The sequence below is a fragment of the Balaenoptera borealis genome, assembly GCF_965194805.1.
Source record: "Balaenoptera borealis genome assembly, chromosome: 1".
NCBI classification, from domain to species: domain Eukaryota; kingdom Metazoa; phylum Chordata; class Mammalia; order Artiodactyla; family Balaenopteridae; genus Balaenoptera; species Balaenoptera borealis.
This window is the reverse complement of record NC_138860.1, coordinates 21,219,384-21,234,327: the sequence shown is the minus strand read 5'-3', so window position 1 is coordinate 21,234,327 and position 14,944 is coordinate 21,219,384. Positions and strand designations below refer to the sequence as shown.

Genomic DNA, 14,944 nt, shown 5'->3' with positions numbered 1-14,944 from the left:
AGGCTCAAAGACCCGTAATAGAGTTGCCGTGGGGACTGCCCAGTCTCTGTCCATCACAGTGAACATGCATTGCTCAGCGCACAAAGTTCAGGTGGCGTTTATTCCTTCTTAATCACTCTCTTTTGTGGAGCTCCTAGCCACAGCTCTAGCACACCCCTAGGATTCTGCAGAAACCTGGTTGAGAAATCCTGGTTTAGGCAGATAGCTGTATGGCCCCCCGAAGACATCCATATTCCAATCCCCAGAGCCTGTGAGCATGTATGTTACATGGCAAAGGGACTTACGTTAAGGACCTTGAGATGCAGATTATCCTGCAGGTCCTTTTTAGGCTTTGTGGACAATTAAATTACGAAAGTGGCAAATGGGACATGGCAGTTAGAAGCATGGACTCTAGGGTCAGACTACTGTGTGATAATGGACAAGTTACCTAACTTTTCTGTGCCCCAGTTTTCACCTTCTACTAACTAAATGGGACTGACATTAACACCTATATCATAGAATTATTGTGAGGATTAAATGAGTTGACACATATAAAGGATTAGAACATTGCCTGGCACATAGTTTAAGTGTTCTGTAAGCATTGATTATCTGTTGTTTATGCAGTGCTACCACATAGAACATTTGTTATTTTTGATCCTTGCTCTAGATTTAATAGCAAATTATTTAGTTCTAGCTGGAAAAGCTTAGTCTATACCAGATCATGTATGATAATTTCTTTTCTTATCCTGATTACAGTCTTCAAGTTTTACAAGTGTAGTTGCTTGTTCTCCTATTACTTTATATAGTTGAATATTTTAATTGTTCATTTAGAAATCTTCTTTTAATGTAGTGCTTTGATTTCTGATTATCATATGGTTTTACCTTTGATACACAAACATGCTACCTTTCTCATCTAACCCAGGAGCTGCAGGTGGTATGGTATTATGCTCGTATTTTATCTTCTTTCACGCACATGTCATATAAGACAGTGCATCGATACATATATAATATATATTATCTAGCCATTTGTTTACTAGAACATAATATAACCACCTTTAGAGCTGTGAAATTCATTTATTTATTCAACAATACATTAATTCAAAAAAGATCTGTTTATTACTAATGCCAAACAATAAAAAAATGAGTGGTTACCCAGACTTGTCTTTCAGGAAGCTTACTATGTAGTCAACAAGACAAAGCCAACAGTACATAATTATGGTTAGAGATGTGCACAGTGTATTATGGGTGAGCAAAAAAAAAAAAAGGCTAAGGGAGTTCAGCACAGGTAATCTAGCCTGAACTGACACTCCGAGTGTGTAGGAGTTGGTCATACAGGGAGAGAGCACACTGGAAACCATCATGAAATGCCTTGAATATTCACCTTTTTATATCATTTGTAGTCTTCATTTTATAGTCAGCTTGCAGATACTCTTTAATAGGTACAATGAGGGTGAAACTGAACCTTCATGATGGAATGTTTTCATACTACCTTGAATTATGGAATAATGAAGCTGAATAAATTAACTTGCAGCTTGAAATCACTGCCTTTGTATTGAATTGTTAGAAATATATTTAGTAGTTAGATTAGATTTTAGTGTGGTCTGAGGCAAAAAGGTTTGTTGGTAATGAGGAAAGAAATGTCATCCCATTCATTCATTTCAACTAAAAGAGCTAGACAGTTATAGATTATGAACTGATTCATCCAAAGGTAGAAACCAGTTTTAATGTTCACTTGGGAAAAACATAGTCTCATTATCATTGACTTTGAATATTGGATAAGAAATCACCTTTTGACTGTCAAAGAAAGAAAGCCATGGTCAAAGTAAAAAAGACCAAGGGGCTAACATCCTTAATATATAAATAAAAATTTTAAGTTTTGACAACAAAGACGAATAAGCACATTAAAAGACTGGGCAAAAGACATGAACAGACAGTACACACGTACATACAGACACACAAAGATGTACAAATAGCCCTTAAACATATGAAAAGATACTCATAATAAGAGACATGCAAATTAAAACTACTGTTGCTTAGGCTGTGACAGATGCTCATTCATCACTGGTAGGAATACAAAATAGTACAGTCCCTTTGGAGGGCAATTCAGCAATATTTAACAATAACAGCAGAAGTACACATTTACTCTTAGGCCCAGCAATCTCACTTCTAGGAATTTATTCTCAAGATACACCTCTAATAATATGAAGAAAATATTTGCATATACGCCAGGTTGTTTATTATGGTGTAATCTGTAATAATAAAATATTAGAAACAACCTAACTGCCATATGTAGGTTGGCTGAATAATACTATAGAATACTATAGGTAATAATCAGGAAAATCTCCATGAACTGATGATTTTTCAGAACATATTGTTCAATAAGTAAAATATATCAAGGCAGTTCACATTAGCAGATTAAGGAGGAAAATCTCATAATCCTCTGAATAGACGCAGAAAGGTTTAAATTCTAAATCTCTTCCTGATTTTTAAAAATTCTAGCAGACTGAGAACAGAACAGTTCTCTGGGTGTTCTCTAAAGGATGCTTTGAGCCAAAATCATACTTGAAGCATTCCTTTTCAGATCAATAACAAGACATAGTGCCTACTATGACCTCTTTTCATCAGTGCACTAGGACCGAAAACAAATAAAAGATAAAAATTATTTGTAGATTTTATGAATATGTGTGTAGAACATGCAAAAGCGCCTATAGGTAAATAATTAGAAACAGTAAGAGAGGGGCTTCCTGGTGGTCCAGTGGTTAAGAATCCACCTGCCAATTCAGGGGACACGGGTCCGAGCCCTGGTCCGGGAAGATCCCACATGCCGCAGAGCAATCAAGCCCCTGCGTCACAACTACTGAGCCTGCGCTCTAGAGCCCGCGAGCCGCAATTACTGAAGCCCGCGCACCTAGAGCCCGTGCTCCGCAACAAGCGACGCCACTGCAGTGAGAAGCCCGCGCACCGCAACGAAGAGTAGCCCCCGCTCGCCACAACTAGAGGAAGCCTGCACACAGCAACGAAGACCCAGTGCAGCCAAAAGTAAATAAATAAAATTAAATTAAAAAAAAAAGATAGTAAGAGAGTTTAGCATGGTTCCTGGATGTAAAATCTGTACATAAGAATTGATTCTATAGACTTATTGTGATCATTTTGCAATATACAAATATCAAATCATGTTGTATACTTGAAACTAATATAATGTTGTATGTGAATTGTACCTTGATTTTTAAAAAATTATGTACCAAAAAAGAATTGATTTTATCTCTATAAACAATCAACAGTTGCTTAGAAAATGAAATAACATTTATAATAATATCAGAAAATATCAATATAGTTTAATAAATCCAACGAGAAGTATAAGACCCATGTGAAGAAAGCAGTAAAACTTTATTGAGAGAAATTAAGAAGTCTTAAATAAATGGAGAGATATATTCCAGTTCATGGGTTGGAAGAAGCAATTTGTAAAGATGTGACTGTTTCTAAAATTGATATGAACTTCGCTGCAGTCCCAACGGTGTTTTTGTTATTTGATGTTTTGGGTTTTTTTGTTTTTTTTTTTAAGAACTTGACAGCTGTTGTGTTATAATTTACATGGAAATGCAAAGGGCTAAAAGTAGTTAAGACTCTTGAAGAATAATGTCAAGGCGGGAGAATTTGCTTTACCAAATGTCAAGACTTTTTGTAAAATTATAGTAATCAAGACTCTCACGGTAGTGGTGCAAGGGTAAGAAATAGTCCAGTGAGAGAATGGGGAGCCCGGAAACAGACCCACACTTGATTTATGATCAAAATGCCACTGCAGATACATGGGTGAGATGACAGTCTATTAAGTAAGTAGTGCTGGGACAATTGAGTGTCCATGTGGAATAGAATGGGATTGGGCTCCTACCACACACCATAGCCAAAAATTAATTCTATGTGGATTATAGAATGAAATGTGAATGGCAAAACAAAAAAGCTCTTATAAGAATACCTTCATGAGCTGGGAGTGGGGAAAGATTTCTTGAATAGGACACAGAAAGCACTGACTATAAAGGAATTTAGAGATTGAGAAATTTGAATACATTAACATTAAGAATTTACCATAATCAGAAGACACCATAAACAGAAAAGGTATTCTAAACATGCAAAGACTGATCAGGGTATTAAAAGTCAAGAACAGCTGTTATCTCTTGGGAGAGAGAGTGATTTGGGTGCGTGTTGGGGGCACATGTCAGGTTCCTAGTATGCTGGTAGTGTCTTTCTTTCCTGGATATGGTGCTAGTCACACAGGTGTGTTCACTTTGTGAAAATTCATTAAGCTGTGCTTAGAATTTGTACACGTTTTAATATGTTACCCTTCACTATACAGATTTTTTTTTAAAAAAGGAAAGCCACTGAGAAATTATTTGTAAAACATGTATCCAACAAAAAGCTTATGTCAAAATATTAGAGGACTGCTACAAATCAGTAAGAAAAAGGTGAACATTTCAGGGACTTCCCTGGTGGTCCAGTGGGTAAAACTCCACACTCCCAATTCAGGGGGCCCGGATTTGATCCCTGGTCAGGGAACTAGATCCTGCATGCATGCCGCAACTAAGAATTCTGCATGCTGCAACTAAGACCCAGCGTAGCCAAAATAAATAAATAAATAAATAAAATTTTTTTAAAAAGTGAGCATTTCAGTAGTAAAGTGGGCAAAATAATTGAATAGATACTTCAGGAAAAGGGAAATACAAATGCTCATTTTTAAATGAAAAGGTGCTCAACTCATTAATCATTGGCAAAATGAGCTTAAGACTAGATTGGCATTTCTCTACACCTAAATTGGCCAAAAAGAAGAATCTGACAACTCCCAAGTGCTAGTGAGGATGTGGAGCAATGGAGGTTGTACTAGGAGTAGAAATTGACACGACCACTTGGGAAAATAGTTTGTAATTACATAGCAAACATGAAGGTGATACACCATGTGACTCAGTAAGTCCTCCCTTCGGAAACGTGTGCTTAGGTGGAGCAGAGCATGTATCCAAGAATGTTTACAGCAGCATTAACAATTTCCAAAAACTTGAAGCAACTCAAATGCCTGTCAACAGAAGAATGGATACAAGCACTGGTATATTTGTACAACCTCTATACTATACTAATTCTGGACAATCATAAAAATGAACAAATTACAGCAACTGACAACAGTCGGATAAATCTAAAGTTCAAAAGCAGGCAAAACATAATTATACAGGGATGCTTTTTAGTAGTGATTTTAAAAGCCAGGGTAGTGAGGAGGAATTCAGAAGAGCATTGGGTGGGGATAGAAGGGAACTCCTGAGGTCTTGCTTTATTTTTTGACCTCGGTGGTGGCTACGTGGATGCTTGCTTTCTGACATTTCATTAAGCTGTACACTCGTTTTATTTGCTTTTCTGAGTATGTGTTAGATTCACAATTTAAAATTTTTTTAAAGAATAGACAGTGGGTGCAGTAAAGACCTTTTATCTTTAATGTAAGAAAACTTGGGAGAATTGAAAATGTGTTGAAATATGGCAAAATATTTCATGTGAAAAAGTAATGTTAATTTTGAAACAGTATTAAATACTGCTTTGAATGTCCCATTTTGGTTTTTCTGCTTTTTATACTTCTACCTTGTCATTAGTCAAAAAAATTTTTTAACAGGTATCACCAGTTAAGACTCTTGGATTTCTATAGTAATTTTCATGTCATAAAATTCACTCATTCTAAGTGTACAATTCAATGACTTTTGATAAATCTATAGTGTTGTGCATCTATCAGTGTGATCCAATTTGAGAACATTTTCATTGCCCCCTAAAATTCCCTCAAGCACATTTGCAGTCAGTTAAATGTATTAATAATATATTTTGAACATGGTAAGTTGATTGATTCATGTACTTCAAATACTTCCTCATTAAAAGTAGAATAACACATTGTTGGATAGAAACTTGAAGAGTGTCAACCAAAGTCCTTTATAAATGTTAGATTCTGTAGTTTGTGGTACTATATACATATTAAATTAAAATCAACTTTTGTTTGCATCTGTTCATCGATTATTTGAAATAAATGAACAAACTGTACAGTCGATTTCTTTCTTCACGTCATTTTCTTGGTGGGGAATGCTCTTGCGTGGTTCTGGGTGGTTTTCAGTTTTAAAAAATTTAATTGATCTATGGAAAAGATTTCAAACATACAATTACTCTTGTGGTTTTATGTGGCATTCTCAGTAGGACTGATTTCTGAGAGGATAGATCATACAGAATAGGATGAAGAAAGGAGTGGGAAATTGCACTAAAGTTATTCAGTTAACTATATAAATAGTAAGTTATACGTTATTTCTTGAAAGATTAATAGTAGCTGAAAGATTTATTGATTGATTCTGTTATTAAATTTTTCAAACTTTAGAAATACATAACAAATGTTTATAAAGCTTTTTGTGTTCTTGTTCTACCACTTCATGTTGAGATATGGAGTATATTATATAGGAGTAAACGTGAAGCATATGTATTATGTACATTCTTAATTATGTGGTAATTTGTAATTGGGCTTCCTGGATTGGAATTTTAACAAACTTGAGTTAGTAATTTATGCTTTACTGTTGAATATGAAGTATGGAAGTGTAGATGTATCTTGTGTCTAATTAAGCATTTGTCTGAGAAGAATAACATCAAGTGTCTGGAAGTTTTGGAAACCAAAATAATGCCTGGCTAGTTACTAAGCCAGTTAAGAGCAAAGTTATATCTTCTCTATGTTGTTAAAATATTTACTTTGAAATTATTGGTAGAGCTCGTTTTTATTGCTCTTTCTCCGTTGCCAGGTACTTTATTACCAAGGTTGCCATCAGAACCAGGAATGACATTACTCACTATCAGAATTGAGAAAATTGGCCTGAAAGATGCTGGGCAATGCATTGATCCCTATATCACAGTTAGTGTAAAAGGTAAATAACTATGTATATCTATCTTCCCTCTGGGTAATTTCATAATGTTGCTTCTCATTTGGAACTTTTTTGGTGGGGAGAGGGAAGGGATGTTTTATATCTGTGACAACTTATTTTAGTTGATTTTACAGTGAGGCAAAATCCCTGGGAAGAGGTGGTCATCATTCCTTCACCAAACATTTCTGAGAGATTTACTAAAAATCCTTTCCTATCCATAACTTACTCTCTTATTTGCTTTTGGCTTTTTCTTTGTGTATATCTTTTTATTCTTAAAATTCCGTCAAGGATGCTAACTAGACAGACACACTGTCTTTAACACCAGATGCATCCTTCAGAAAACAGGTTAAAAAAATGTCCCCCACCTTCCAAGGGTGTGTGGTTTTCTTTGCAAAGCCCAGTGTTCTCCTGTTTTCCCACGCCTCCACTTCAGGTCCTCTCGTTCCTGTCCAAGAGAGGTTTGTACATAGGACAGCTGTGCAGAGGTGGATGAGAATCGGGCCTTCAATTAACCATGAGTGGAGACAGGGAAATAGGATGCATCCATAAACATCCACGCCCTGAACATAATCCTGCGGGACATTAGACGAGTGATGTATTATTTCTTATCCTTAACTATGTTACCGTCATTATTAAGCATGATTACTCTTAGGATTTGTTTTTTTCTATCCAATGGCAAACCATTTTTTTCCTTGAAAACAACTTTTTTGGTCATTGGTTTAAGAGGGAAGCCACAGTGATTGAATTGTTTTGTTGTTGCCAAGCATTTTATACAGCAATTTATTTGTAAAGTGCTCAACAGTCTTTTAAAAATAATTATTGGGTGATTGATGATGAAGTTGTCATACTATTATTCAGAAATAACTGCACAGTTAATCCAGTCTACAGTTAATAAACCTGCAGTTTGAGACAAATCAAACAGGTATGGACTGAAATTAAATGGAGGGAACTTTTACCGATCATAGAAATATTCAGACCCATGGGTTCATTAGTACCGAATAAAAGAAAAAGGATTTTGGCCGCAGACAAGAATTTTAACATGGAGAGACCACGATCCATAGCACTCACCCTGTGACCCGTTAACTTCTGATGTTACTGGCTCTCAAATCCATGGTCTACTGGGAGGCATTTATACCCCACAGTGTTGGACAGGCCATTCACAAAACTACATTCTCATTCAGGAACAAACACTGTAAGTACAAAAAAATGTAATGAAATGTAGATATTATGTTACCTTTGCATATGGTTGAACTGAAACATGTTTTATTTAAATAACTTCAGGAACTGAAGTAATCAAACGAAACGTACTCTCTTGCTTTAAGGTCCCTAAGATGGGTCTGTTGAATAATACATGAACACTGAGTGGTCATTAAATGAGTCTGTGTTGAATTAGATTAAACTGGATGATTCCTGGCTCCAAAAGTTCCAGCAGTATACCATACGCAGTGTGCCATCTGGTTACTGTAAATCAGCTGATGTTATAGCAAGTAGAACCAGAATTTAAGTAATATATGGAAGAAGTGCTCATTCATGGAAAAGTTTCCTTGGCAGCTGTCGTGTCCATTGTTTGGTCCTCTGACTTGAATACAGCAGGGGAATTCTGATAATGTTAGCTTTATCGGCCTTTCCACGTCATGCACCTGAGCAAGGTTGGGAAATAGTGGTAGGAGCACCATTGGGGTATATTACATCCCCAAATGTAATTCACAAAAATATACTGGCCTGTGTCCTCAGGAGACACCTCTTAACTAGTAAGGATCCAATTTTGTGATGTGTAAGGAGGCTTCCTCCTCCTATCCATGGGGGTCTCCCACCCTCTCTACGCCGTGCCCTCCACATGACCTTGCAAACCAGCCGCCTTCAGGTACCTGCTCACCCCAGACACGGGTCTTTATTGGCCTCAGAATCTCCTCTTAGCTTTTGCCTCTTCAGAAAACACAGCCCTTTGCAGTTCCTTTGCAGTTTTTAAGTCTTTGTATTTGAAGGCTCGAAGCAGAAACTTTTCTTTCCTCTCTAGATCTGAATGGCATAGATTTAACTCCTGTGCAAGATACTCCCGTGGCTTCAAGAAAAGAAGATACGTATGTTCATTTTAATGTGGACATTGAGCTCCAGAAGCATGTTGAAAAATTAACCAAAGGTTTGTGATGCTAAAAGTAGAACTATATTCAGAATTTGATTCTTTATTCTCCAGCTTTGAATCTGTTATGTACAGTGACTGTCATTTTAACTGAGACTAATGCTAATGAGTATACTTTATGTTTATAAGCATTTCAGTTAATCTTCCTAGGCTATTCTCATTTTACATTTTGTCCTTTCTTATAAATGCCATGAAGTATAGAGCTGTGCATACCAGCAATGCAGGAAATATATTATCTACAGATGATGCAGATGAATAATAAAAATTTTCTAACTTCCTTAAAATGATGGTATCATATTTGGACCTTAATGCTGTTTTCAAATGTGACTTTATTTTCACATTTATTCAGACCTCAGACACAATCACGATGACAAGGAGATGGGTTCCATAGCTGAAGAGACTAAGAAATGTGATCTGCTATCTTAAAGATCTATGAGGTTTTTAAATAATAAAATGCCTCTGTTATTGCTGTGGAAGGGAGAAGAGAAGCTACCCTTTTGTGGACATGGCAGGGTCATACACCTGGGGACCGAGGTCACCGGTAACCTAACAATTGTAATCCTTTCGTGTGTGTTGGTAGCAGATGCTAAATATGCCCATCTCTGGAATTCCCTGACGGTCCAGTGGTTAAGACTTGGTACTTTCATTGCTGGGGTCCGGATTCAATCCCTGGTCGGGGAACTAAGATCCCACAAGCCACGCAGCTCGGCAAATAAATAAATAAAGACACCCATCTCTCCCTCACCCACATCCCTTTGTCTCCTAAGTGATTGGCTTTTCTTTCCTTCCTTGACATGTGAAGCGCTCCATCTGGACCCAGGTGCCAGGGCTGCGCACACATTTCTGAACATTGTTAAACTTCTGGTCACTTGTGAGTTTTGTCATCAGTGAAAGTATTAGATGTATGTTAACTGTCTTTAAAAGCAAAGCAAGATCCAACACCGCTCTGATTAAGCCTGTGTTAATAAGGAGCCAGTTAACAGGGAGACCCTGACGTCCTTCCGTCTCTTTCCTTGCCTTCTTTAGAAATTAATTGTTGTTGGCTACACAGATGAGGCGGCTTATTATTCTGTTTTTAGCTTTTCTCTGTGGGGAGGTGGAGAGAGCTTATCTGTTGGGCTTTGGGGAGAGGAAACTATCTACATGTTTCATCACCACTTGTTCACTGGGGGAGGGGTGGGATGGGCGTGCTCTCTAAGCCCTCGTCTTGCTTAGCGCTGTCTTCACACAAGCACATGTCATTCCAGGAAAAACAAAACAGGGCTTTGGACACTGAGAGAGGTATTAGGAAGCAGTTAACATTTAAAAACTGAACCAGCTGTTGTTCAGACTCCAAACTTCAAACTCCCAAAAACTGAATTTTTGACTTTTTGAGTTTTTGTTTCGAGAAACTAAGTTTGGATTTTCTGATGAACTCTTTTACATGCCTTTTCTACTTAATGCATTTCTATGAGTAATGTTACTACTTAACAAGTATCTTCTGTGGGATTTTTTGGTAGTATTTTCTGTTCTTAATATTTTATAATTCTACCTGTGGATGAACTTATTTACATTCCTGAGTCATTCTGGCTCAAGAAGTTTTGCTCTACTCTGTAGAATAGGATGATACGGAGACATGTCCCTCCATTCAGGTACAGACGAGTTTTGGGGTGACAACCATAGTCAGTCGTATCATCAGAGAGATTGTTTGACAGAGGTTACTTTGTAAAATTATGACAGTTGTTGCTTGTTCATAGGCTTCTGGCGATCAAAGAAAATTTATTGACACTAGAAATGTGCTGTCTGTGGCTAATCTGCTTTGCTTTAATTCCTTAGGTGCAGCTATTTTCTTTGAATTCAAACACTACAAGCCTAAAAAAAGGTTTACCAGCACCAAGTGTTTTGCTTTCATGGAGATGGATGAAATTAAACCTGGGCCAATCGTAATAGAGCTGTAAGTGACGCACATACAGAAGTAGTACTAATTTAACGGTGACTACGCTCTCTTCTTAACGTGTAACCTGGGAATAGATCAGTTATCAATGGCTTTTCTATTGTGGTTACAGGTACAAGAAACCCACTGACTTTAAAAGAAAGAAATTGCAATTATTGACCAAGAAACCACTTTATCTTCATCTGCATCAAACTTTGCACAAGGAATGATCCTGACATGAATACCCTGGAACTTCTGTGAATCTTACCACTCAGTAGAAACCATCCTAGCTCTGTGTAGCACATTCGCCCTTCAACAGGCAGGAAGCAAGTCGTACCCAGGCCAGCAGGCCAGAGTGAGTCCATTACAAAGCTGTAGCACAGAATTCAAAGTCCAGCACGTCACTGATGTAAAAGACTCCTTTGGATACAGGCTTACTGTAGATCTTGAAACGTTTTCACTTTTCTATTAATCGTGCAATGAATAGCCTCTTTTCTAATTTGCCACTACTCCTGCCCTGCTTCCTGGAACGACACTGTTGTGGGTGGAATGTGCTCACCTTCACACTTAATACAGCAATAAGAGTGTGCTAGAGTTTACACACCTGTCCACTTCTGCGCCAATATGCTCTTTGGTTTTTTGAGTTAATGTCAGACTTTGGGTTGATGTGGGTAGGATAGTATGAAACTGCTTTGAGAGGAATTGGACCTATTATGCTGCCCAAGGTCAGTCTGGAAATTTATAGGCTGCTTCTCGGAGACGGCCTTGATTCACCCTGATCTCATGGTTCTCCTGCTTAGAAACAGTGTGCCTTGGCCTAATCAGTATCCCATATGGGTGTGTTCGCAGGTGGTAGCTGTGATTTTTCCAGATGACCGGATCGTTTTTCTGAAAGTGAGCATGTTTTTAGTCATGTTGATTAGCTTTTTTCTACATCACATCGTTACTCTTTCTGATAGTGATTCTGGGGTTAGTGACGGAACCATCTCAGAATAATAACAAATTCTTGGTGGGTTTATAATGTCTTCTAAATCGTGTAATCTAAAAATAATTTGAGTCAGATGCTAACAAGATACCGCAGGAATAACTGCTGTTTTTCTGACAACTGATTGTGAAACCTTAGAACCTGCATACCTCTTCTTATAGTGCTGAGTATGCAAATCTGGAGATATTCTATTTTTTTTTTTTATATAGGTAGATAGGATTGCCATTTATTTCCTATGTAGATATACTGACATTCATCCATATGGAAATATGCAGGTCATTAGCTTTTTATAATTTGACTATTTACACTCTTTTGACTTAATAATGGGGCATAAATAAAACTTTCATAGTACACACGAGGTGGATATTTGATACACAGAACATTTAAGATTTGGGGTGGGCATTCTGTGGGTTAGATGTGGAGCCCACATATTTAATGTTCACTTTTAAATGACCAATGCTAGCATGAGGGGAACGCAGTGCCAGTACTTGGCCTATTTTTAAACTCGTGTAATAAGCCTAGTCAATACCATTCAGTATGTTTGCTTTTTAAAATAAGTAACCACAATTAAGTTCTAGCCCTTGCACTTCAAGAGATCTAGTCTCCACTTTCAGTTGTCTGTTAGGTCAGTTCTGTTTACTATGATGGATGTTAAAAAACTATATGAGCCTGAAGAATTCTCAACCCAATTTAGTCTTGCCTCCCTCTTGATTAGTTTAATTCCAGATGATTCCATCCACAGTAGCTTGAGGGGATGAGGAATTTGCCTTAATAAATTACTTTGTTGTTCACTCAACTCTTTTAGACTGTGACTTGTCAGCCCCGTGCCCCCCCCCTCCGCCCCCAGACTGTAAGCTCCTCAGGGGGCAAGAACCACATGTTCTCCATGTCACGTACATTTTCTGAGGTGCTTGGCAGCGCTCTGTACCCTGTGGAGTACTCAGTACCTTTTGTTTGATGTTGCTGACAAGACCTAAAAATAATCCCTTAAAAAACCTACCATTAAAATGTAGCAAAACTGATACATTGTTCTTTCTCTTTTCTCATAGACCATAGACATGTATATCAAGGTGATAGTTTATGTCACATCTGCTGTCATTCACAAAAGTATGGTGTAGATGAACTCCAAATGCCTTTCATCAGTGTTAAAGAAGCTTAAATCGAACACCGCGTGATTAGCTTAGCTTTGTAATTCAGACCTGAATGAAATAACAAAACGAGCGACTGTCTTGAAGCAGTAGACACAGAATACTCCACATCCCACAAATTATTTACTTTTCGATGAAAAGCTCAGCCACTGAACAGTAACCACAACTCTAGCAGACTTCCAGGCTGAATCGCTGCTGCTCCGTAACTCGGATGATTTTAGCAACCAAGCCCAGAAAGACAGTCAGTTAGCTGGAGATGACGACTTCTGAAACAGATGTAATTTTCAAGCTAGTCGGGGCTGATGGGACTGAGGGTGATGCCCCCCACACCCTCTCCAAATTGGCGGCTTGCCTGGGCTGGGCTGCCGAAGGGGTGCAAACAGAGGGCTCTGAGAGGCGGCAGGGGCGGCAGGTCTGGGGCCGCTCGGCTAAGCCACAGGTGGAAGTTCTCTACAACTGACTGACTTCTCAATATGAAACAGAGAATAAACACCAAAAAGGCTTTAGAGGTTAAAAAAAAGAAAAAGAAAGACTCCAGGATTTGATGTTGAAATAGATTTAATTTACCTTTGCTACTATATTATCTTCCTAACTGGTGTAATCTATATTTAAATACTATTTAAATTTTGAAATTATCTTAACTTCACCATTATTTCACGTCCTGAAGAGACTGATATACTCAAAAGCTGTATTTGTGACTTAATCTTTTTATTTTACATGGTTAAAAATAACCTATGCTGTTAACTATGGAGTTTTCCTCTTAAATTTCTTCTATTCTTGATAATAAACAGGACACAGAGATGGAATTCTCTTTTCCTGAAAAACTCCTTATGTATTCGTTATGAATTTTGGAAGAGTTGTCTTCTTTCAACGGTCCATATCTTTCTAAAGTGGCATCTTTTAGTTTAGTATAAAGAAAAAGTTTTGTTTCACAGTGAAGCATTTGCTTTATTTTATAAGGTATTCTTAAGAGGATTAAATATCCTAAAGGTGACAAGTCACGGTGCAGATTTCAGTAGTATCATTACATCACAGAACTTCAGAGAATGCAAGACTATGATCTAGCCGTGAACAACAATATCAACCTTTTATAATTCTGATTTAATTGAAATCTTAAACTTCTTGAAATGTGCTACACAGTTACTATAAAGCGTCTGGTGAGTTAGTTAGTTCTTAGAAACATTGTTTAAAAGACCTGGTGCAGTAATGGGTATAGCAAGTATGTTGCAATCCTAGATTCTCAGATTTACTGATTTTTAAATATAAGTGCCAGTATTCAAATATGAATTTTGGAGTAGGATCAATCAACAAAGAACTGAGTTCAGCCCATGGTTGCTGACCTAGGGCATGTTACAAGTCTCACAATCCTAAATCATTCTTTCTCATAGTATTACCTACTCTTTGCCCTTTTTTGCCATATTCCTTGAAAGTCAGTGGCAAGGTATAGGAGAAATAACAGACTCTCTACATTTTTTGAAAGAAATTTTCTTACTTTTATGGTCATGACACATCATTTTCACTTTTCCGTTATGCACCCTTAACGCAAGAACGGTAAAAGCAACAGAACATCAGGTCAGACAACTCTTGCTACATGTAAACTCATACTCAGAAAACCATTCTCAACCAGGCAGAGCCACAAGAAAGCACGTGAATGCTGTCCAAATTGGCCCACTGACTTCTTTGAAGTAGAAGGAAAACATATCAGTTGCGGTGCTTCCCGGTGACTTTGAGGTTGAACTCATGAGCGGTGAGCCAGGGAAGTGTGCTGCCAGGTCACCATGTTCAGTTCTGGGAGCTTGAGTTTACATGTTTCCAAAATGGTACAAGTCTCATGAGAAAACAATGACTCAACAGACACTTGGG

The 14,944-nt window shown here is 37.6% G+C and overlaps 1 protein-coding gene across 1 annotated transcript in view; it reads left to right on the top strand.

Annotated features, from left to right (window-relative positions):
- The window catches only part of AIDA (axin interactor, dorsalization associated), a 42,152-nt gene extending 29,197 nt beyond the window's left edge, over positions 1–12,955 (top strand). The window contains exons 7-10 of the mRNA XM_082349678.1: positions 6,777–6,899; positions 8,914–9,036; positions 10,852–10,969; positions 11,082–12,955. Coding sequence (XP_082205804.1) covers positions 6,777–6,899; positions 8,914–9,036; positions 10,852–10,969; positions 11,082–11,178 — 461 coding nt within the window. The 3' untranslated portion in view covers positions 11,179–12,955. The remainder of the gene's footprint in view (positions 1–6,776; positions 6,900–8,913; positions 9,037–10,851; positions 10,970–11,081) is intronic.
- Positions 12,956–14,944: the final 1,989 nt, after the last annotated feature.